General features: G+C 29.3%; 3 protein-coding genes and 1 long non-coding RNA gene across 4 annotated transcripts in view; 3 read left to right on the top strand and 1 right to left on the bottom strand.

Annotated features, from left to right (window-relative positions):
- The window catches only part of LOC111623629 (fibrillin-2-like), a gene marked incomplete at its 3' end in the record, with an annotated part of 45879 nt that extends 43797 nt beyond the window's left edge, over window positions 1-2082 (top strand). Inside the window, exons 41-49 of the mRNA XM_023366287.1 lie at window positions 2-67; window positions 158-268; window positions 383-499; window positions 673-795; window positions 1054-1173; window positions 1401-1493; window positions 1568-1678; window positions 1755-1859; window positions 1958-2082. Coding sequence (XP_023222055.1) covers window positions 2-67; window positions 158-268; window positions 383-499; window positions 673-795; window positions 1054-1173; window positions 1401-1493; window positions 1568-1678; window positions 1755-1859; window positions 1958-2082 — 971 coding nt within the window. The remainder of the gene's footprint in view (window position 1; window positions 68-157; window positions 269-382; window positions 500-672; window positions 796-1053; window positions 1174-1400; window positions 1494-1567; window positions 1679-1754; window positions 1860-1957) is intronic.
- Window positions 2081-23377, top strand: part of LOC111623601 (fibrillin-1-like) — a 36320-nt gene continuing 15023 nt past the window's right edge. Inside the window, 56 exon segments of the mRNA XM_023366231.1 lie at window positions 2081-2124; window positions 2201-2305; window positions 2404-2526; window positions 3868-3960; window positions 4182-4304; window positions 4393-4482; window positions 4584-4706; window positions 4777-4866; window positions 4940-5062; window positions 5686-5775; window positions 5867-5989; window positions 6063-6143; window positions 6370-6492; window positions 6604-6687; window positions 6802-6930; window positions 7044-7127; window positions 7241-7363; window positions 7443-7526; window positions 7607-7729; window positions 7812-7901; window positions 7987-8109; window positions 8669-8764; window positions 8884-9003; window positions 9092-9181; window positions 9264-9383; window positions 9501-9590; window positions 9667-9795; window positions 9875-9940; window positions 10028-10984; window positions 11057-11119; window positions 11203-11304; window positions 11387-11500; window positions 11577-11669; window positions 11825-11956; window positions 12030-12092; window positions 12188-12301; window positions 12382-12501; window positions 12580-12669; window positions 12749-12868; window positions 12952-13020; window positions 13129-13245; window positions 14496-14564; window positions 15061-15123; window positions 15202-15267; window positions 15343-15423; window positions 15499-15618; window positions 15709-15771; window positions 15845-16084; window positions 16154-16246; window positions 16319-16447; window positions 16544-16612; window positions 16694-16819; window positions 16917-16979; window positions 17078-17197; window positions 17265-17333; window positions 17903-17965. Of these exon segments, the coding sequence (XP_023221999.1) occupies window positions 2085-2124; window positions 2201-2305; window positions 2404-2526; window positions 3868-3960; window positions 4182-4304; window positions 4393-4482; window positions 4584-4706; window positions 4777-4866; window positions 4940-5062; window positions 5686-5775; window positions 5867-5989; window positions 6063-6143; window positions 6370-6492; window positions 6604-6687; window positions 6802-6930; window positions 7044-7127; window positions 7241-7363; window positions 7443-7526; window positions 7607-7729; window positions 7812-7901; window positions 7987-8109; window positions 8669-8764; window positions 8884-9003; window positions 9092-9181; window positions 9264-9383; window positions 9501-9590; window positions 9667-9795; window positions 9875-9940; window positions 10028-10984; window positions 11057-11119; window positions 11203-11304; window positions 11387-11500; window positions 11577-11669; window positions 11825-11956; window positions 12030-12092; window positions 12188-12301; window positions 12382-12501; window positions 12580-12669; window positions 12749-12868; window positions 12952-13020; window positions 13129-13245; window positions 14496-14564; window positions 15061-15123; window positions 15202-15267; window positions 15343-15423; window positions 15499-15618; window positions 15709-15771; window positions 15845-16084; window positions 16154-16246; window positions 16319-16447; window positions 16544-16612; window positions 16694-16819; window positions 16917-16979; window positions 17078-17197; window positions 17265-17333; window positions 17903-17965 (6466 nt within the window). The 5' untranslated portion in view covers window positions 2081-2084.
- Window positions 4942-23377, bottom strand: part of LOC111623604 — a 46901-nt gene continuing 28465 nt past the window's right edge. Inside the window, exons 4-6 of the long non-coding RNA XR_002756453.1 lie at window positions 7591-7721; window positions 7446-7524; window positions 4942-5068 (exon numbers count right to left, since the gene is read on the bottom strand). This is a non-coding gene — a long non-coding RNA (uncharacterized LOC111623604). The remainder of the gene's footprint in view (window positions 5069-7445; window positions 7525-7590; window positions 7722-23377) is intronic.
- LOC111623603 lies at window positions 18787-21893 on the top strand. The gene is made up of 10 exons (XM_023366233.1): window positions 18787-18837; window positions 18921-18989; window positions 19098-19214; window positions 20465-20533; window positions 21032-21094; window positions 21173-21238; window positions 21314-21394; window positions 21470-21589; window positions 21680-21742; window positions 21816-21893. Exons 2-8 carry the CDS (start codon window positions 18936-18938, stop codon window positions 21569-21571), a joined length of 552 nt encoding a protein of 183 aa, XP_023222001.1. The 5' UTR covers window positions 18787-18837; window positions 18921-18935; the 3' UTR covers window positions 21572-21589; window positions 21680-21742; window positions 21816-21893.

Raw genomic sequence — 23377 nt, 5'->3', positions numbered from 1 at the left:
GATCGTGAATGTACAGGTGCTAGTTCTTGCAGACCAACACAAGAATGTATTGATGGAGTGTGTGTAGGTGAGTGTAAACTTTCATTATCAATTTGTAAAAATTATAATGTTAAAATTATATATTAAAACAAATAAATTTAAACTTAAATACTTATAGAAAGGTGTGAAGGACTACAATGTGGCGTGGGAGCACGTTGTGATGGAAGAATCGGACAGTGTATTTGCTTACCTTTCTTCATCGGAAATCCTCGCATTCTTTGCGTACCACGTAAGTTTTAATTAATTAAATAAAATCGTTAATTATGTGTAGATATTATTACTAATTTTTATTAATAATGCATATAAGTATATGAGTTATATTAAAAACACAATTTTATTTCAGCATTACTTCCACCAATTTGTGTACCATCTTGTGGTGTTAATGCTCATTGTGTATATTCAGTGCCAAATCGTTGTGTCTGTAATCCTGGATATAGTGGAAATCCTTACAGACTTTGTGGTTAGTAATTTATTTTGTGATTAATATATGTACTATAAAATATATTAAAAAATATATTCTTTATAGAAGTTAAAGTTTATAACTTCTAAAACTATCACACAAATACAGTTTAGAATGTTTAAGTGAAAGTTTTATTTTTTAATATTGTATTAAATAAAATATAAAATACTTAGGAACGGAAAGGAGATGCGATAACACTGACTGTGGAAATAATGCCAACTGTGTCGAAGGACAACGTCGTGTGGATTGCGTTTGTCCTGCAGGTCTACAAGGAAACCCATATATTAGTTGTAGAGGTAAACATCATAATACAAATATAGACTTACATTACACAAAATAGATATTTTCAGATTTGAAATAATGAAATGTATAAATATATTAATGTATTTTAGTAAATTTCATTAATATGCCTTTACATAGATTAAAGATGGTACATATCTAAAGTATAATTTTAATTTAACAAAATTAAAATCTTTATTTTGAATTTTCTTTATTGTTATCATGTAAAATCATTTATTATGTGAATTTAAGAAATTTTATGCTTTATATTTTAGATGTAAATGAATGTGTTGGTTCTAATCCATGTGGTACTGGTGCATCTTGTATTAATAGTGTTGGAAGTTATTTATGTGCTTGTCCACCTGGAAGAACTGGAAATCCTCTTTTTGCTTGTAGTAAGTCTTTTTCCTAATGCATATTCTGTTTACCAATCAGTTAATATCACATTATTATTATTATTATTTCATATAAAGATTTTTAAATATTAGTTAATAAATTATAATTCATAAATAGAATATATTGCTGAATAAATAGAAACGGTTGCATTCTTATTGAGAATTAAATTTTCAGCTATCAATAATATAAAATAAACAAGTATAGTAAAACTTATAATATTTTGTAGCGGAAATTCGGTGTTTAGCCGGACAAAGGTGTCCCTGTAGAAATGATAATACATGTCCTAATGGAGAGGCATGTAGAAACGGTCAATGTGTTGGTAAATATACTCTCTATATTTATTTTTAATTTATTTTTTAATATTTAACTTAAATTACATGAATTTTTTTATAGGTCTTTGCGATAGTGTTGTATGTGGTCCAAATGCTTTCTGCGAAGGTGGAAATTGTCATTGCCCAAGTGGAATGTTTGGTGAACCAAGTAATCCAGGAATAGGATGCAGCAGTAAGTTTTTTGTAAATTGCAAGACCTAAATCACCAAATAGAATGTTAAAATTTATTGTTTTAAAAACATCTCTAGCTCCTACAGTTCCGACAGTTAGTCCTAACCTATGTGAAGAAGATTCTGGATGTCCAGGAAATTCGGCTTGCAGAATAAACAATGAAGGTTTTAACGAGTGTATAGGTAATGCAAAATATATACTGTTATTAAAATATTTGTTAATATTTTTTAATGTTAGATAATTTGGTAATTTGAATATTAAATGAGATAATTTGATTCAGATGTATGTTCAAATGTTCATTGTGGTCCAAATGCTCAATGTATTGGTAGAAGGCATCAATATTTTTGTGAATGCGTACCTGGATATTCCGGAAATCCTAATGATATACATGCTGGTNCCCAAGTGGAATGTTTGGTGAACCAAGTAATCCAGGAATAGGATGCAGCAGTAAGTTTTTTGTAAATTGCAAGACCTAAATCACCAAATAGAATGTTAAAATTTATTGTTTTAAAAACATCTCTAGCTCCTACAGTTCCGACAGTTAGTCCTAACCTATGTGAAGAAGATTCTGGATGTCCAGGAAATTCGGCTTGCAGAATAAACAATGAAGGTTTTAACGAGTGTATAGGTAATGCAAAATATATACTGTTATTAAAATATTTGTTAATATTTTTTAATGTTAGATAATTTGGTAATTTGAATATTAAATGAGATAATTTGATTCAGATGTATGTTCAAATGTTCATTGTGGTCCAAATGCTCAATGTATTGGTAGAAGGCATCAATATTTTTGTGAATGCGTACCTGGATATTCCGGAAATCCTAATGATATACATGCTGGTTGTACATGTAAGTATTACTATAAATTATTAATTTAATAAATTTCATAAAAATTAGATATTTAATAACTGTGAAAAGTTTCAGGCTTAACATAATAATTGAGTAAATTTTGAGAGGAATGTATTGGATTGGTATAGATACAATAATCTTATTATTTTAAGAATTTGTAGCAATGTTTGATTTTTAGGAAACATGTAATATATGTCACCAGTCTCATCATGCTAAAATTATATTTCAGCATAATAATACTGATGTACATTATGCTTTAATTATTACATCAGTTATGACACTGATATAATTGTTATGACATATTATATATCATAACTATTATGACATATTATGATATATATAATCAATATAAGGTTTATCTTATATACTAATATAAAATAAACCTTATCCTATTTTTTGAAAATTCATATTATTATTGAGAGAGATTTTTCTTATCAAACCTTTCTTGTAAATATATATGATTACAGAAGGTTGATTGGTTATAGATATTGACAACACAGTATGGAAGTTGGGTTGGTTCTTGGTTGTTTTGTTCAGGGGCACATACAGGGGTGGCCAAGGGGTCCTGGCACTCCCAAAATAAAAGGAAAAGAAACACTAATAAATTTTCCAAAAATATTTTCCTAATTAAAAATCTTTTTTTATTTATATTGTGTAATGTGTTCTATTTCTATATGTTCTATATTATGTATGAATTAGGAGTCACGTAAGATGGGAATTTTATTGAGTTCACATTAAAAGTTTTTTTTATCTGTTCAACTTGGCTCCCTAAGATAAAATCTTGAGTGAACTACTGTAATGAAGGAATTTAGACATATATTTACACAAGTTATGAAGTTTTTTGTCAGTACAATAGAACATTGTAGGAAGTCGAGATCCACTACATCATAAAACTAATGAACCAACATAAAAGAATTATTTTAAGAAGCGAATGTTTTCATCCATTTTTAAAAGGACATCCTCAAGCATTATAGAAATTGTTGTTAATGATTAAACTGCATTTTATTTTTTCTCACCAACCACTGCTTCTTACAATTGTGCTGTTCTGAGCATATGTATTAAAATAAAATATGCAAATTAAAATATATATTTATTAAAATTGAAATATAACTGTAAAATTTCATAACTAAAATGTTAGTTAATGAATATTCACTAACTAATAATTTAATTGTGTTAGTAGGATAGTAAAAAAACCTGTTGAAATTATAATTAAAAAGATCAATTAATTTTTTAGATTTTATTATACCTCCTAAATAATAATTACAAATTTTTTTTATATATTAAAATTAGATATAGTTTAGTTTGAACATATAAAAATTATTGATTTTTTTTAACTTTTAGTAATAAGGTTTGATAGATGTACATCTAGTATTGACTGTCCAGATACACATGTTTGTGTAGTTATTAGAGGCGATGCCTACAAAGAATGTGTTCGTAAGTAAAATTTTTATGTATATTTAATAAAATATTTGTGGTTCCAATAACAACTAATCAATATATTTATAACAGTATTGTACATACATAAGTATTATATGGTTACATAAATTTTAGTCGTTTAAATATATTATTTTTATAAAATATAAATGTTTATAAAATTTTTATAAAGTATAAAATTATTTTATTAAACCTATATATTTAACTTCCATTTTATTTAGATGTTTGTGAAGAAAAGCAATGTGGAGATAATGCTCAATGTACTGGACGAAATCATAGACTTATATGTGAATGTGCATCTGGATTCACCGGTAATCCATATGATTTGAATGTAGGATGTAAATGTGAGTAGCATTTTAATATATGAATTTTAAAATTGAAGGTATCATTACTTACAGTTTTTCTTTTAATTTTAATTTCATGATTTTATAGTACCTCCTCGTGATCTATGCACACATGATGCTGATTGCAGTGGAGATGAAATCTGTAGACCTACTGAAAGTGGGGTTAAAGATTGTATTCGTAAGTATATATTAAATATATATTAATATTTTAGAATACTTTAAAAAAATTCTTGTTTTTATATAAGAAATTTTAAAATTGCTTTTGTAAACTACATACAGGTGTTTGTCCTCAACATAACTGTGGATTAAATGCTCATTGTATTGGAAAATTACATAGACCGATATGTGAATGTAATACTGGATATCTTGGAGATCCAAATGATTATCATATTGGATGCCAACGTAATTATATTTTAATATTTATAATTTAATTTTGATACATTTAGATTGCTTAAAAAATTATATATTTTAGCACCATCTCCAAATATATGCGAGGTTAACAGAGATTGTCCAGAATATAAAATCTGTAGATCAAATGAAAATAATATAAAGGATTGTTTTGGTAAGTTTTAATCTTTTTATAATCTTAATAATTTCAAAAAGCTTGCAATAAATAATCAAATATTTTTATTTAGATGTCTGTAAAAGTACACGTTGTGGACCAAATGCCCAATGTATAGGACGAGCACATCAACCAGTTTGTGAATGTAATCCTGGATACACTGGAAATCCAGTTGATTTTCTCCATGGTTGCAAGCGTAAGTCTGATAATAATGACAATAGCTTATTAAAATAATAAATTGAATAGAAATACAATAGTAATGTTACTGCAAAACATAATTTTCTTTACCTGTTTTCATTAAAATTATATATATTAACTTAACTAGTATATATGATAAACTTATTATTTTGTTAAAACTTCGGGAGTGATTATTACAATTATTATTAGCTGAATCTATTTTATCAAATTGAATTTATTTTGTGATATTTATGATATATCATTAGTTGGCAATGCACCAAATCTTTTGAGAAAGCAACAATGCATTTAGTATAGAAAAATACAGTGTTCCTTGAAATTTAATTTGCTCGGTTTCTGTATTTAGAATATATGAAATCAAAATGGACAATTTATTTGAATCACTTATAATTGTATAATATTATATTAAATATAATTATTTATATACATTATTGATATGACAATCATTTTTCTCACAGCTTTCACTGTTGAGAACATTGATAATGTGTTTTTATTTTAGTATATTTTATTTTAAAATCTCCTGAAATTTTAACACTGCCCTTTAAAATTTGATACTAAATAATTACGAGTTTTAATTTTTCTTTTGAGTTAGAAATACAATTTAATATTTATATTAATTTGCAGCACCAATTGTTGATGGATGTCAAATAAATGCAGATTGTAATGTTGATCATGTTTGCCAATTGACATCAAATGGTATTAGAGATTGTGTCAGTAAGTATAGTTTCATTTAAATTTAAATTTACTGTAAATTGTTTAAACTTAATGAAAATTGTTTAAAACAATAACTATGTATATTTTTAAGGTGTCTGTCAAAATAGAAAATGTGGTCCTAATGCATTATGTATTGGTCGAAATCATCATGCAATTTGTGAATGTCCTACTGGTTTCGGTGGTGATCCTCATAATATGCAGAAAGGATGTCAACGTAAGATTTCTTATAATAAGCATATGATTTGTGTTTTAAATCTAAATAATTACACTATGATGTTTTGTTATAGCAAATCGCTGTGAAACTGATCATGATTGTCCGGATAGCGATATTTGTAAAATGAGTAGACAGGGATTCAAAGATTGCTTTAGTAAGTAAATATTTATATATTGTTTAAATTTAAAGTTTATTTAATTTATTAATAAATAAACAGAATAAATATTGGATATTTCAAAAATGATAAATCTTAACAACATTAAATGAACTATATTATTTATTATTTAGAAATAAAAAAAATCATGTTTATAATGTATAGAAATTTTATCTTATATTTATTTGTTAGATAATATATAACTTGTATAACTTGTAAATTGTAGATGCATGTAGAGGCAAAAGATGTGGACAGAATTCTGAGTGTATAGCCACTAATCATCAACATCATTGTGAATGTAAAGCAGGGTTTGAAGGAAATGCTGAAAGTTTACAAATAGGATGCCGTCGTAAGTTTTTCTTTTTGGCAACTCATTATTTGAACTTAAAATATATTTATATTTTAATTTTGCAGATGGTAAAAATGGTGATAATTAAAATATTTGTAATGTATTTTTTAGCTCGAGACATCTGTAAATCAGATAGTGACTGTAGCAGTTCCGAAATCTGTAGAACTAATCAGCGAGGTATAAAGGACTGTATAGGTTGGTATATTTTATAAAATTATATATAATTATCTATACTTTCAATCAATATATCTCAAAGATTTAATTCTATATATGGTACAAATATTTATGCAAGTTTATATTTTATGTTAGATGGTTGTGTTGAAGTCTTATGTGGGAAGAATGCCTTATGTTCTGTATCAAATCACATTGCATTATGTAATTGTCTACCAGGCTATTTTGGTGATGCCTTTAATAAAGATTTAGGATGTGAAAGACAACGTAAGCAATTATTTATCTATATGAACTTTTAAATTGAAAATAACATTGCTTAATTTTATATTATGAATGCAATTAAAATTTCTAACATTGCTTAAAATTATTATTATTTATAGCTGAACATATTTGTGAAACTGATCACCAATGTCCTTCAAATTCTATTTGCCGACTAAATAATCGTGGAATTAAAGATTGCTTTGGTTAGTAAACTTCCTTTTTTTTATATGCAAAGAAAAGAGTTTTTTTTGCGTTGAACTGAATTATAGATTGTGTTTAGTATTTACGTTTAAAAATTGTTACATTTTATTTATAGATGGTTGTGAAAGTGTTCATTGTGGTGTAAGAGCAAAATGCATAACAGAAAATCATCAGTCTCAGTGTGTTTGTGTAGATGGCTTTGTAGGAAATCCATATGATCTAGTCAAGGGATGTGAATGTAAGAATGAAAATAAATAAGTAAATTTATATCTTTCATCATATTTTCTTACTAATAATACTTAATCTTTAATATTTAGTACCTCATGAATGTGTGGGAGATAGTGGATGCTCTCATGATCAAGTCTGTCGACCTGGCACAGATGGAATAAGGAGATGTGTCTGTAAGTTAAAAATAAACATTAATATCTTAAATAGTAGGAAAGACCTATATTAAATTTTTCTTACATAAATTTCTTTGCAGTTGTGTGCCTTTATGCAGATTGTAGCCCAACCGCTGAATGTATTGCACAGAATCATGTTGCCATCTGCCGTTGCCCTGCCGGATACACTGGAGATCCACTTGATGTACATGATGGCTGTAAATGTATGTATAAAAGATACATAAATATATAATTTGTTTTTCAAATGAGAATGATATTTTGTTAATTGAAATTATTCTAAACTAGTGATCAAACCTAATAAATGTGAGGATGATAGTTATTGTCCAATGACCCATGTGTGTCGACATGTTCCCGAAGGAATTTTAGATTGTGTTGGTATGTATATTTAACACCTATTTTCATTATTTCTTTGTGTATAAGAGATAAAAGTTTATAAAAACCTACATTTTGTCTTCTGTAGATGCTTGTTCTTTCCTTCAATGTGGACCTAATGCCAATTGCATAGTAAGAAATCATCATCCAACTTGTGAATGTTTGCCTAATCACAAAGGAAATCCTTTCAATTTGGTCAATGGTTGTAGACGTAAGTAAATTAATTTGTTTTATTATACATAAATCATGAAAATATGATTCAGGTAAATATTAATGATACAGTTAATTAAACTAATTGATTTATCTTACTTGTATCCATTAAATTTTTTCATTATTTTGTTAATAGTTAAAAATAGATTGTCTCTATAGAACTAAACTACAGATATAATATATAAACCATATGTATATAGGACTAAGTCTTCTTGCTAATAATAGAATTTAGCAAGAATATTATATAATATTCTATCATAGTTCTATATATTGTTTCTATAAAGAATTATAGAAACAATATATAGAACTATGATTAAATTGGCTCACTTGCTAATTAAATTATCATCAAAGATCTGAATTTATCAAGAATCTAAATCAATAATTTAGATGTTTAATTATATGGTTATTTTTCCAATTTAAATTCTGTAAATAATATTTTTAGCTCTGAATTGTGATATTATTGTAAATTTATGGGATGTTATTGGTTTGAATTCGTATTGGAATATTTTCAAACTTTTGAAATTTTCTAAAAAATGAAAACAAATTTTATTTAATAACAGCACCACCTAAATTGGACGAATGCCAACATGATACTGATTGTAGAAGAACAAGTGATGTGTGCAAATCGGATAACAGTGGCATAAAGAAGTGTGTAGGTTAGTATTATTTATAGTTAAAAAGTAATTTAAAATTTTATTTGAATATTAATTTTAATATATTTGTTTTAATATTTTAACATTTTAAAACCAATTAATTTATTTGTTACGCATTCTAGATGCTTGTAAATTTGTTACATGCGGAGCAAATAGCGATTGTGTAGCAACTAATCATTATCATCAATGCGTATGTAGAGAAGGATATATTAAAGATCGCAATGATATAATGGCATGCATTTGTAAGTAGTTTTTATTGCAAATGCAAAAATTATATATTTACATTGGCCAAATAAATTAACATTTTAATGTAAATACCGTTAATTATAGTAAAACCAGAAGATGAATGTAAAGCTGGTGCTGAATGCCCTACATTTGCAACTTGCAAAGCAGATAATCTTGGTGTTTTAACTTGTGCTGGTAATGTTTTCAAAGATATGTTATTTGGATTATATTTTTTGCAATACGACTCATAAATCTTCTTCTGATTAAATTTTTCCAGAGGTTTGTTTAGATTTGTCATGTTCACCAAATGCCAATTGTGTGGCATTGAATCATAGAGGTAGATGTCATTGCGAAGAAGGTTACACGGGAGATCCAAATAGCCGTGAAGGATGTATTCGTAAGTATTTAAACAACATATATTTATAATCTTCTAGATGCATAAAAAGTACAGAAATTGCTTATAAATACAAAATATAATGCTTTATAATAATTCACTTATAAAATAAAATTTTAGCTATTGAACGACATGAATGCGACATTAGTTCTACCTGTGGTCTGAATGAAGCTTGTTTGTCCGACAGAGAAGGAACGAGAAAATGCACAGGTACGTATATTAAATAAAACAAAATAATCTATATTTAAGTTGGTATTAATTGATTAATGTTTTGTTTATTGTTTAGATCCTTGTGAATCCACAAAATGTGGTCCTAATGCCCTTTGCATAACTATTGATCATAAGGCACAATGTCAGTGTCCAAATGGATTGTATGTTGGTAATCCTTACGACATTACACATGGATGCCGGCAAGGTAAAGGCAGACTTTCAAAATTAGAACTGTGTAATGACATTGTAAGATAAGTGCTAATTTTAATGTTTTTTTTTTTTAGTTGAATGCTTATCCGACGAACATTGCTCAGATAAACGATACTGTGCACCTGGATATCATTGTGAAGGTAATGTTTTCATTATGTAGAAGATTTGGGTATAATTTAAAATGTTAGATAAAACTTTAGTGATTAACCATTTTCATTTCAAAACAGATCCATGTGTTGATACCTGTGGTGTAAATTCATTATGCGTAGCTCAGAATCATAAATCTGTCTGCCATTGTCGACCGGGATTTACGGGAGAACCTTATACGCTTGGATGTGAAGAAATAAAGCATTGTGAATATCATCCCTGCCATATAACGGCAAAATGCATAGATACACCTGGAAGTTATATTTGTCAGTGTCCGGATAACTACATAGGAGATCCTTATCATGAAGGCTGCCGTCATCCAAATTCTTGTCCTAATGGAGACATAGACTGTGCTTCGGAATCTGCTTGCCTATCCGATATTGGCGGGGAAGCAATGTGTAAAAATCCTTGTGATCACTTTAATTGTGGACCTAATTCTATTTGTCGTGTGGTTAATCATCAGCCGCGTTGTGTCTGTCCAGAAGGTTTTCATGGAAATCCAAACCCACAAGATGGTTGTATTCGTGTTTCCGTATTCTGTTCAAAAAGTGATGATTGCGGCGACCATCAAGAATGTGATGATAAGCAATGCAGATTATTCTGCACTAAAAATGAGGAGTGTGCAACAGGAGAGAGATGTATTGATAATCATTGTGTACAGCCATGTTTCTCACATGTTGATTGTCTGCAACAGGAAGCTTGTATATCTGCTGGATATTGCCATCTCGGTTGTAGAAATAATAATGATTGCTTGTCTTCAGAAGCTTGTATTCAAAACAGCTGCCAAAATCCATGTACTATTAAGGGTATATGTGGCACGAATGCTCTCTGTGAAGTTCGCCTTCACAATGCCACTTGTAAATGCCCTCCTGGTTTTGAAGGAACACCTTCACCAATTCTTGGTTGTAAAAGAGTTGTGAGTAGTTGTTCACCTACTAGTCCTTGCCCGACGGGATTGATTTGCGTCGGAGAACGTTGCCGTGCACCATGCAGTGAGTGCGTCGATGGAGAAGTTTGCATTAATGGTGTCTGTATGGGTAAGTACATTTTAATTTGAAAAATAATTGTTTTAATGTGTGTTTAATCTCTTACTTTAAATGATTCAATAGTTATATGTTCTTCGGATGGCAACTGTCCTGTACGTGAAGTCTGCATTAATCAATACTGTCAAGGCAAGGATATTTTTAATTGTATTATGACATTTTGTTTTAAAATAGATTGTTGGAAATTTATTTAAGTTCATTTTTCTCTTCAGTGGGTTGTCGTACAGATGGAGACTGTCAATTAAATGAATTATGTACAAGCAATCGTTGTCTTTGTAAACAGGGCTTTATTTCTACACCACTTGGCTGTAAAGGTAAAAAAATAATACAAAAAAGATTTTATTAAAAAATAAATGTTTCTATTTTCACATTATTTTAATTTAATTTTTATTTTAGATGAAGATGAATGTCTATCTCATCCTTGTCATAGCACGGCCGTGTGTGTTAATACACCCGGCAGCTTCTTCTGTCGTTGCAGAGATGGCGATATCGGAGATGGTTACACGGGATGTAAGTTATTTTATTAATTAGTAATTTAATTAGTTTTAACACAAATATTTAGTATAACTGTATAAAACACATTCAGGTCGAAGTCCTGGAGAATGTCCAAACGGAAACGTGGATTGTCCTCCAAATTCTGCTTGCGGAAAAGATGAAAATGGTATCCCCAAATGTATCGGTACGTATTATGCTTTTATTTTTTTATGAGATGTAATTAAACAATTTTTATGAGATGTAATTAAACAAAAAAAGTTTATTTGTGAACACAGCTTAATCGTTTACAGTATAAAACTTTTCATTGAAAGTTTTAAAAGTGAATTATTTGATCTTTAGATCCATGTGGTGAAGAACCTTGTGGACCAAATGCAAGATGTTTGGTATCAAATCATCAATTTCAATGTTCATGTCCAAAAATCGATTTATTCACTGGAGATCCTTATGATAAACATAAAGGATGTATCAAAGGTATAATAATATAATTTAAAACTTACTATAAATAAAATAATAGTAACCTAATAATTATTTTGTTTCTTAACAGTGGAATGTTTAAGAGATACAGATTGCCCAACAGATAAACAATGCAGAGAATTTTATTGCGAAAGTAAATATCTTTTTACAATAATTAATGTAATTCTGTATATGTAGGTACTGTACATGTACATAGTTACAGTTTATCAATTTATCAATTTTTTGCAGGTCCTTGCAGTGGTGTGGACTGTGGTCCTTATGGAACTTGTGTGATAAGAGACAGACAAGCATTATGCCGTTGTGAACCTGGTTACGAAAATAACGGGCGGTTGAATTGCATTGGTTAGTAACAATAAATATAAAATATTTTATAATTTAATAATAATAATTATTATTCATAATAATTAAATATATTTTTAAAGATATCAATGAATGTAAGCAACATCCCTGCCATAGTAGCGCAGTTTGTGAAAATACTCCCGGTAGTTTCAGTTGTCGTTGTCCTACTGGACTAGTCGGAGATCCACTTCTTCATCCTGGATGTAAATATATTTTTATAAATTAAATTATACGATTATATTTTAGAAAATAAGTTAAAATTATTAAAAATTGCGAAACAGGTCACGATCCTAATATGTGTCCGAGAGGCGACGAGGATTGCCCAGAAACGGCTAAATGCATACGGATAAACGGAGAACCATTTTGCAAAGGTTAATTGAAGAAATTTACGTAAGAAATTTAATTGCTTCGTCTTTAAACATAATTATAATTTCTATATTATTTCAATAGATCCTTGTGAAAATACTCTTGCTTGTGGAAGAAATGCAGAATGTAGAACGGTTAATCATGAACATGTTTGTTCTTGTCCGCCACGATATACAGGAAATGCTTATTACAGATGTGATAAATGTAAGAGATTTTTATTTTTAAAAATTATAATAAATTTTGTAATCGTCCTAAAGTTTATTAAATGCTCATTTTTCCAAATGCAGTGGAATGTTTGAGAAATGACGAGTGCAAGGATCACGAGATATGCGATCAGCATCTTTATAAGTGTATTGGTAAGAACATTTATTTATTTTTTTATATAATAGTTTATGAAATATTTAATTTTTTTTATATATTATTCAGTATCGTTTTATAAAATAAAGTAATCTATTTTTGTTAAGATGCATGCAAGGCACCTACCGTTTGTGGTGAAAATACAGTTTGCATTCCTCAGTCGCACAGTTATACTTGTAGATGTAAAGACAGTTACTATGGGGATCCTGTTGCTGGCTGTAGAAGTAAGTAACATGTATATTAGATTATTAATAAATCTAACATTTATTTTTATTATAGAGATGGTTAAATATGTAGGCATAGGGGAAAACTTTGGTTAAGAGGCAAATGGGGGTTGATTTGCTCGAAACTTTACATGAATAAAAACACAAACAACTGATTCGTATGCCAATTAATTAAATTTGCATACGAGTCGGGAGCAGAGAGCATTAAGAATTAATGTCCTTTGCTTTCCTGATTTATATGCCCATGATTAAACATTTGTGATAAATGATGAAACATGGGATATTAATATTTTTGTTTCATATTTTACTGTTTATACCTTTCATACTTTTATAATGAATACAGTAGAATTTCAATTATCCAAAAACTGATTAACCAAATGTTCAATTATCCGAACCACCATTTGTCCTCCTTTCTCTCTCCCACTGATGTCATACTGCAATTATCTTACATCATGTGACTGCATTATTAACGACACCTATTTGCTATGACAGATCCAAATGATGAGTAGGATCATTTGGATCGTACATTGATGAATAAATAAGTACAGTAGAGTGTCGTTTATTTGAATCAATTGGGGACTGGGGTTGTTCAGATAACTTATTTTTCGGATAACCAATTATGTACAAAAAAATATATTAATTAACCTATTCCATGCTGAAAGTTTTCTCTGTTGCATGTCGCTTCGTGTTGAATTTTTGTCGATGTTAAGCCTAGTGTAAACTTTTTAAAATAATAATTGTGGCTATTGTATCGTTAAAAATTATTTCTTTATTTTTTACAAACAAAATAAATATATTGAAAAATATAAAAACCAAAAAAAAAATACTTTAGAAATTAATCCAGTATCAAAAACGTTTGATTTATGACACAGTCCTCAGAAAAACACCACACAAAAGTGCCAGTGCTGCCAGCTAAACACACACACACACCAACAAAAAAAAATATTGGAGTAGACCAAGATATAGCCAAAGATTGCAGCGCCACAGCACTAGTGAAAATTTAAATTTGCTGACTGGAATGCTTTCGGTTAACCGACATTTCGGATAACCAGCTTTCGGATAAACGACGCTCTACTGTACATTACTGTGCTGTTACCCTGTAATTTCATTGTTTTTAAGTTAATCCACTTATCTAAAGTTTTATTATCTGAATCACCTGCAGAATGAATTGGTTCAGAATTCCAGAATTCTGCTGTATTAAAATGATACATAGATTTGTTTAATTAACAAAATTTTATTTTATGTTATAGAAATTATTACTTGTGAAGTCGATCTTAATTGTCCATCTGGTGAATTGTGTCAAAAAGGTGTATGCATGGGTATGTATTATTTGTATTAGAAGATGTAGAAAATAGTATATTATATCTTATAATATTTCTTACCTTTTTATATTGAGAGTATCTCATCATTGGAGTTATGTTAATCTTTCTTTATTCTTTTACAAGTGTCGAATAAGGAAGAATGAATTCAAGTTATTTTGATGGTGGTGATGAGTAGTTGGCATGAAGTTGATAAAGAGTTTAACAGGTTGCATCTAGATTGTGATCAGTGGAAAATCTGGATGCAGCCTATTAAAGTCTTTGGCAGTTTTATTCTGACTCCAACATTAAAATAACTTGAATTCATTCCTCCTTACTTGGCACTTAGTTTATTCACTTACAAGTAAAGCAAATATCAACGTAACTGCTTTAGTTCTGGACTTATATGATATCCTGTATTATATATTATATTTAAATTTTTTAATTAAAACTACATTATTTAAAATGTTTCTTTCTTTCAAACAAACTTTAAAAAATTTTGTAATGAACATTTCAGTACCCTGTAATTCTGACAGAGACTGTGGTCCAAATGATCGCTGTGACAAAGGAAGATGTATCTGTATGTTTTAAATCAATTTTCATTTATAAAGAATAGAATAAGGTATAAAATGTTTATTAAATATGGTTTTGTTTTTAGCTGTTTGCCGATCAAATAATGAATGTCCCCAAGGCCAAGCGTGTAGGGAAGGAACATGTGAAACTGGTAATAATCTGTATCCAATGCACTCATAAACATTTTAATAGTACAGATTATTAATTGTTTATTTTCCCTCTTCAGTTGATCGATGCGAAAATGATAATATATGTGATGAATCTCTTGCCTGTCGCAGAGGAGATCAAGGATATATGGATTGCTTGGGTATGATGATAATTTATTGATTACAGACAAGTTCTTTATGAGGAGCATGAATATATTTTATTATACTTTCTATAGATCCGTGTGCCCTTACTGTTTGCGCTCGCAATTCCATTTGTTTATCCAGAAATCACGTTGCCGTTTGCCAATGTCAAGAAGGATACATTGGCGATCCATTGAATAGAGGATGTGATCCAGGTATGAATCTAAACATTATCAAATCACTAAATAATTTGGTTTAATAATTAAATATTTGAAGTTATTAAATATTATTTATTTGTACTTTAGTGGATTGTCAAAAGCATGAAAATTGTCACCATAATGAAGTTTGTGAAAATTATAAATGTGTCGGTGAGTTATATTTTAAAATAAAATATTATTTAAAAAAAAAATGTTTTGCATTAATCATTCAAAAATTATGCAGATCCATGTCAATTGCAAAATTTCTGCGGCAATAATGCGTACTGTGTTGCACAAGCTCATTCTGCAGTTTGTCGTTGCCACGAAGGTTATGAAGGTGATCCTATTGCTGGCTGTCGTTTAATTGATTATTGTGCAAACAACCCGTGTCATTCCAATGCTATATGCAAAGTGAAATTTGGTGGTTACGAATGTCATTGTCCTCCAGAAAGAAGTATTGGTAATCCATATGGTGAACCAGGATGTAAGTATTTCAAGTTTAAAAAAGATAATTGTACTTAAAATAGATGATTATACTTTCTTACAATGATAGGTCGAGGACCGAATGAGTGTCCTAGTGGTAATTCCGATTGTCCTCCGACTGCTGCTTGTGAACGAGATGATCATGGGCTTCTCATGTGCAAAAGTAAGGTTTAATTAAAGAGAATATAATATTTAATTAGTTACATAAGTATATAAATAAAATAATTTTTGACAGATCTCTGCCAGAAACCGGATATCTGTGGATTAAATGCACTCTGTCGTATGGAGAATCATGCGGCTGTATGTTATTGCCCACCAGGTTTCACTGGAAACCCTCACGATTTTACTCGAGGATGCATAAGAGGTAATTTTTTATTATTATTATTATTTAAATATAGTAATTTTTTATGTATGTTAATGCAAGATATAAGTATATTAATTTTTTAAATTTGCATTTCAGTTCCTGAAGTATGTAATACTGATCACGATTGTTTAGGAGGATTAGTTTGTGAAAACAGACGTTGTAGACGTAAGTAACGTAATAATAAAAATTGCAAATTTATTCAACGGAAACATTTATTCTTAAATTATGAACGAATTACGTTTATAGCTCCGTGTCGCACCGATAGTGACTGTGCTATCCGAGAACTTTGTAGAGGCGGGCATTGTGTTTTGGGCTGCAAAACAGACAGCGATTGCTTGACTGGAGAAATATGTATTGCGAATAAATGTAGCGGTAAGGTTTAAATCTGTTTCTGTTTGTTTCAAAGTTTATCTTTGTTTATAAGAGTAAGGTTATGCTAAAATTATAAATGATTTTACTTCTAAAACAGTTGGCTGCAGGACCGATAGTGATTGTTTACGTACAGAAAACTGTTTATCAAATAGTTGTACAAGTAAGTTCAATCAAATACGTATTATGAATAAATATTTGTTATTTGTTCAAAATGAAATGCATTCAAATTGTTAATTTCTATGAAATATTACTATTTAGGTATATGTGAAAGTGCAACAGCATGTGGTACCAATGCATTATGCAAAGTATTAGATCATAGAAAAGAATGTTATTGTCTCCCTGGCTTTACAGGAAATCCAACAATTGCATGCCAGAGAGGTAAGATTTTCTATTTTTTTAAAATTTGGATGATAAATTTTTTCTAAAATTAAATATATTTATTTAGTTCAACCAATATGCCATAGTGAAGCCGACTGTCCTCCAAATCATTTCTGTCTTGATGGAAAATGCAGAGGTAAAATTTCGTTTTCATTGAGTGGATATTAAATTTTTCGGTATTATAAACTAAATTTAAAATCTTTTTATTAGATTTAATCTATTTTTCACATAAAAGCGATATATATTTATTCAATTTAGCTTGAAAAATAATGTCTATATTCAAAATCTGCAGTGCTGTAGACTCGGATGAGGAGTTTATGAATCAGACAGGAGAGTCACAACATTGTGCTTAGTGCCACCTTCTAGTAGAACCAATTAAACTAATTCACTGTAGTTTCAAATAACCGAAGGACACTTCATGAAGTTGAATGAAAAATTAAAGAAAAATTAAAAATTTCAGGTGATGCCAATTACATTTAGAGGCTATCTTTTCTGATTCATGGATCGTTCATTTCTCCTCACCTCTCTTTGCAGCAACATGGATTTTGGATTTAGACAGTATTTTTTTAAGTTGAATAAAATATATAAAATATAAGATTTATTACATTTATCTTTTCAAAAAGTGTTTAAATATTTTTCAAAATATAAGAATATCATTAAATCGATATATTTATAATATTAAGATAAAATATATATTAATTTCAGTTGAGTGCGTGACTGATAAAGATTGTATTGCTGGGGAAAGATGTTTCAGCAATCATTGTTTATGTAAGTTATAAAATGAATATTTTTAAATATATTTAAAAATTAATTTTAATTTTTAAATATTATAACATTAATGTTAAATATTAATTATTAATTNTCAAACAAACTTTAAAAAATTTTGTAATGAACATTTCAGTACCCTGTAATTCTGACAGAGACTGTGGTCCAAATGATCGCTGTGACAAAGGAAGATGTATCTGTATGTTTTAAATCAATTTTCATTTATAAAGAATAGAATAAGGTATAAAATGTTTATTAAATATGGTTTTGTTTTTAGCTGTTTGCCGATCAAATAATGAATGTCCCCAAGGCCAAGCGTGTAGGGAAGGAACATGTGAAACTGGTAATAATCTGTATCCAATGCACTCATAAACATTTTAATAGTACAGATTATTAATTGTTTATTTTCCCTCTTCAGTTGATCGATGCGAAAATGATAATATATGTGATGAATCTCTTGCCTGTCGCAGAGGAGATCAAGGATATATGGATTGCTTGGGTATGATGATAATTTATTGATTACAGACAAGTTCTTTATGAGGAGCATGAATATATTTTATTATACTTTCTATAGATCCGTGTGCCCTTACTGTTTGCGCTCGCAATTCCATTTGTTTATCCAGAAATCACGTTGCCGTTTGCCAATGTCAAGAAGGATACATTGGCGATCCATTGAATAGAGGATGTGATCCAGGTATGAATCTAAACATTATCAAATCACTAAATAATTTGGTTTAATAATTAAATATTTGAAGTTATTAAATATTATTTATTTGTACTTTAGTGGATTGTCAAAAGCATGAAAATTGTCACCATAATGAAGTTTTCTTGTCCGCCACGATATACAGGAAATGCTTATTACAGATGTGATAAATGTAAGAGATTTTTATTTTTAAAAATTATAATAAATTTTGTAATCGTCCTAAAGTTTATTAAATGCTCATTTATCCAAATGCAGTGGAATGTTTGAGAAATGATGAGTGCAAGGATCACGAGATATGCGATCAGCATCTTTATAAGTGTATTGGTAAGAACATTTATTTATTTTTTTATATAATAGTTTATGAAATATTTAATTTTTTTTATATATTATTCAGTATCGTTTTATAAAATAAACTAATCTATTTTTGTTAAGATGCATGCAAGGCACCTACCGTTTGTGGTGAAAATACAGTTTGCATTCCTCAGTCGCACAGTTATACTTGTAGATGTAAAGACAGTTACTATGGGGATCCTGTTGCTGGCTGTAGAAGTAAGTAACATGTATATTAGATTATTAATAAATCTAACATTTATTTTTATTATAGAGATGGTTAAATATGTAGGCATAGGGGAAAACTTTGGTTAAGAGGCAAATGGGGGTTGATTTGCTCGAAACTTTACATGAATAAAAACACAAACAACTGATTCGTATGCCAATTAATTAAATTTGCATACGAGTCGGGAGCAGAGAGCATTAAGAATTAATGTCCTTTGCTTTCCTGATTTATATGCCCATGATTAAACATTTGTGATAAATGATGAAACATGGGATATTAATATTTTTGTTTCATATTTTACTGTTTATACCTTTCATACTTTTATAATGAATACAGTAGAATTTCAATTATCCAAAAACTGATTAACCAAATGTTCAATTATCCGAACCACCATTTGTCCTCCTTTCTCTCTCCCACTGATGTCATACTGCAATTATCTTACATCATGTGACTGCATTATTAACGACACCTATTTGCTATGACAGATCCAAATGATGAGTAGGATCATTTGGATCGTACATTGATGAATAAATAAGTACAGTAGAGTGTCGTTTATTTGAATCAATTGGGGACTGGGGTTGTTCAGATAACTTATTTTTCGGATAACCAATTATGTACAAAAAAATATATTAATTAACCTATTCCATGCTGAAAGTTTTCTCTGTTGCATGTCGCTTCGTGTTGAATTTTTGTCGATGTTAAGCCTAGTGTAAACTTTTTAAAATAATAATTGTGGCTATTGTATCGTTAAAAATTATTTCTTTATTTTTTACAAACAAAATAAATATATTGAAAAATATAAAAACCAAAAAAAAAATACTTTAGAAATTAATCCAGTATCAAAAACGTTTGATTTATGACACAGTCCTCAGAAAAACACCACACAAAAGTGCCAGTGCTGCCAGCTAAACACACACACACACCAACAAAAAAAAATATTGGAGTAGACCAAGATATAGCCAAAGATTGCAGCGCCACAGCACTAGTGAAAATTTAAATTTGCTGACTGGAATGCTTTCGGTTAACCGACATTTCGGATAACCAGCTTTCGGATAAACGACGCTCTACTGTACATTACTGTGCTGTTACCCTGTAATTTCATTGTTTTTAAGTTAATCCACTTATCTAAAGTTTTATTATCTGAATCACCTGCAGGATGAATTGGTTCAGAATTCCAGAATTCTGCTGTATTAAAATGATACATAGATTTGTTTAATTAACAAAATTTTATTTTATGTTATAGAAATTATTACTTGTGAAGTCGATCTTAATTGTCCATCTGGTGAATTGTGTCAAAAAGGTGTATGCATGGGTATGTATTATTTGTATTAGAAGATGTAGAAAATAGTATATTATGTCTTATAATATTTCTTACCTTTTTATATTGAGAGTATCTCATCATTGGAGTTCTGTTAATCTTTCTTTATTCTTTTACAAGTGTCGAATAAGGAAGAATGAATTCAAGTTATTTTGATGGTGGTGATGAGTAGTTGGCATGAAGTTGATAAAGATTTTAACAGGTTGCGTCTAGATTGTGATCAGTGGAAAATCTGGATGCAGCCTATTAAAGTCTTTGGCAGTTTTATTCTGACTCCAACATTAAAATAACTTGAATTCATTCCTCCTTACTTGGCACTTAGTTTATTCACTTACAAGTAAAGCAAATATCAACGTAACTGCTTTAGTTCTGGACTTATATGATATCCTGTATTATATATTATTATTTAAATTTTTTAATTAAAACTACATTATTTAAAATGTTTCTTTCTTTCAAACAAACTTTAAAAAAATTTTGTAATGAACATTTCAGTACCCTGTAATTCTGACAGAGACTGTGGTCCAAATGATCGCTGTGACAAAGGAAGATGTATCTGTATGTTTTAAATCAATTTTCATTTTTAAAGAATAGAATAAGGTATAAAATGTTTATTAAATATGGTTTTGTTTTTAGCTGTTTGCCGATCAAATAATGAATGTCCCCAAGGCCAAGCGTGTAGGGAAGGAACATGTGAAACTGGTAATAATCTGTATCCAATGCACTCATAAACATTTTAATAGTACAGATTATTAATTGTTTTTTTTCCCTTTTCAGTTGATCGATGCGAAAATGATAATATATGTGATGAATCTCTTGCCTGTCGCAGAGGAGATCAAGGATATATGGATTGCTTGGGTATGATGATAATTTATTGATTACAGACAAGTTCTTTATGAGGAGCATGAATATATTTTATTATACTTTCTATAGATCCGTGTGCCCTTACTGTTTGCGCTCGCAATTCCATTTGTTTATCCAGAAATCACGTTGCCGTTTGCCAATGTCAAGAAGGATACATTGGCGATCCATTGAATAGAGGATGTGATCCAGGTATGAATCTAAACATTATCAAATCACTAAATAATTTGGTTTAATAATTAAATATTTGAAGTTATTAAATATTATTTATTTGTACTTTAGTGGATTGTCAAAAGCATGAAAATTGTCACCATAATGAAGTTTGTGAAAATTATAAATGTGTCGGTGAGTTATATTTTAAAATAAAATATTATTTAAAAAAAAAATGTTTTGCATTAATCATTCAAAAATTATGCAGATCCATGTCAATTGCAAAATTTCTGCGGCAATAATGCGTACTGTGTTGCACAAGCTCATTCTGCAGTTTGTCGTTGCCACGAAGGTTATGAAGGTGATCCTATTGCTGGCTGTCGTTTAATTGATTATTGTGCAAACAACCCGTGTCATTCCAATGCTATATGCAAAGTGAAATTTGGTGGTTACGAATGTCATTGTCCTCCAGAAAGAAGTATTGGTAATCCATATGGTGAACCAGGATGTAAGTATTTCAAGTTTAAAAAAGATAATTGTACTTAAAATAGATGATTATACTTTCTTACAATGATAGGTCGAGGACCGAATGAGTGTCCTAGTGGTAATTCCGATTGTCCTCCGACTGCTGCTTGTGAACGAGATGATCATGGGCTTCTCATGTGCAAAAGTAAGGTTTAATTAAAGAGAATATAATATTTAATTAGTTACATAAGTATNACAACTTTTAAATATTTGTTTTTATTTCAGATCCTTGTAGCAGTACTGCAAAATGCGGTACAAATGCATTATGTGAAGTCGTTAATCATGAAGTACATTGCACCTGTCCTTCGGAAACAACCGGAGATCCATATTCCGAGTGTATTCGAGGTAATTGAATTAATTAACGCAGATTTTCAAATTAAATTTGCGAAGTATAATATATAATATATTAAATATAAATAAACATTTTAGTTGCCGTTTACTGTAAGGCAGACGACGAGTGTGGGTTGGGAAGGTACTGCGAAGCTTCCGTCTGTAGAGGTAATTTGTAGAATTATAAGAACAAAAATTAAAATATATTTTATCAAATTAACTAACTCAAAACATGATTTTCAGTAACCTGCAGTAGTGATAACAATTGCTTTGATAATGAAAAATGTATTGAAAGAAGATGCAGTGGTAACTATAATAGTTTTATAGCTTATTAATAAGCAAATTATTCAAATTAGATACTCATTAAACATTTTACTTTAACAGTAATTTGCACGAGTGACAGAAGTTGTCCTAATGGATTTATCTGTGAATCAGGACAATGTATAGGTAAGTAATTATATATAAAAATTGTAATATTTTATTTTTAGGGTTAACTATATTCCATATTATTTGCAGCTGGATGTCGTGTCGATTCCGAATGTCAATTTAACGAAGAATGTATCAGTCATCAATGTATAAGTAAGTATCTAGAAATAGTGGCTTTATTGTTCTGAAGTTCCATTTAGTTAAATTCAAAATTATCATCAATTTACTCCAAATCTATTTTTTGATGTTAATTACAATTTTTCTTCATTTTTAAGTTATCACCTACACATCTGACATTTTTAGATTTTTTTTCTCATTTTCTACAAAAATTTTTAATTTAAAATTATTTTATAGATCCATGTGCTAGTCCGGCAGCATGTGGTAAAAATGCTCAGTGCCAAACTTTAAATCATAGAGCGGTATGTACGTGCCTACCAGATTACACTGGTAATGCAAGAGTAGAATGTAGCAAAGGTAAATTACATCGTAAAGTAAATGTATATTATCCTATGTAATTTATTTATAAATTAAATTATTTCTTTTTTTTTC

This window comes from Centruroides sculpturatus, unplaced genomic scaffold (genome assembly GCF_000671375.1).
Source record: "Centruroides sculpturatus isolate CEXI.00-Female unplaced genomic scaffold, Cexi_2.0 scaffold425, whole genome shotgun sequence".
Lineage (NCBI taxonomy): Eukaryota > Metazoa > Arthropoda > Arachnida > Scorpiones > Buthidae > Centruroides > Centruroides sculpturatus.
This window is presented reverse-complemented; position numbering and strand designations above follow the sequence as displayed.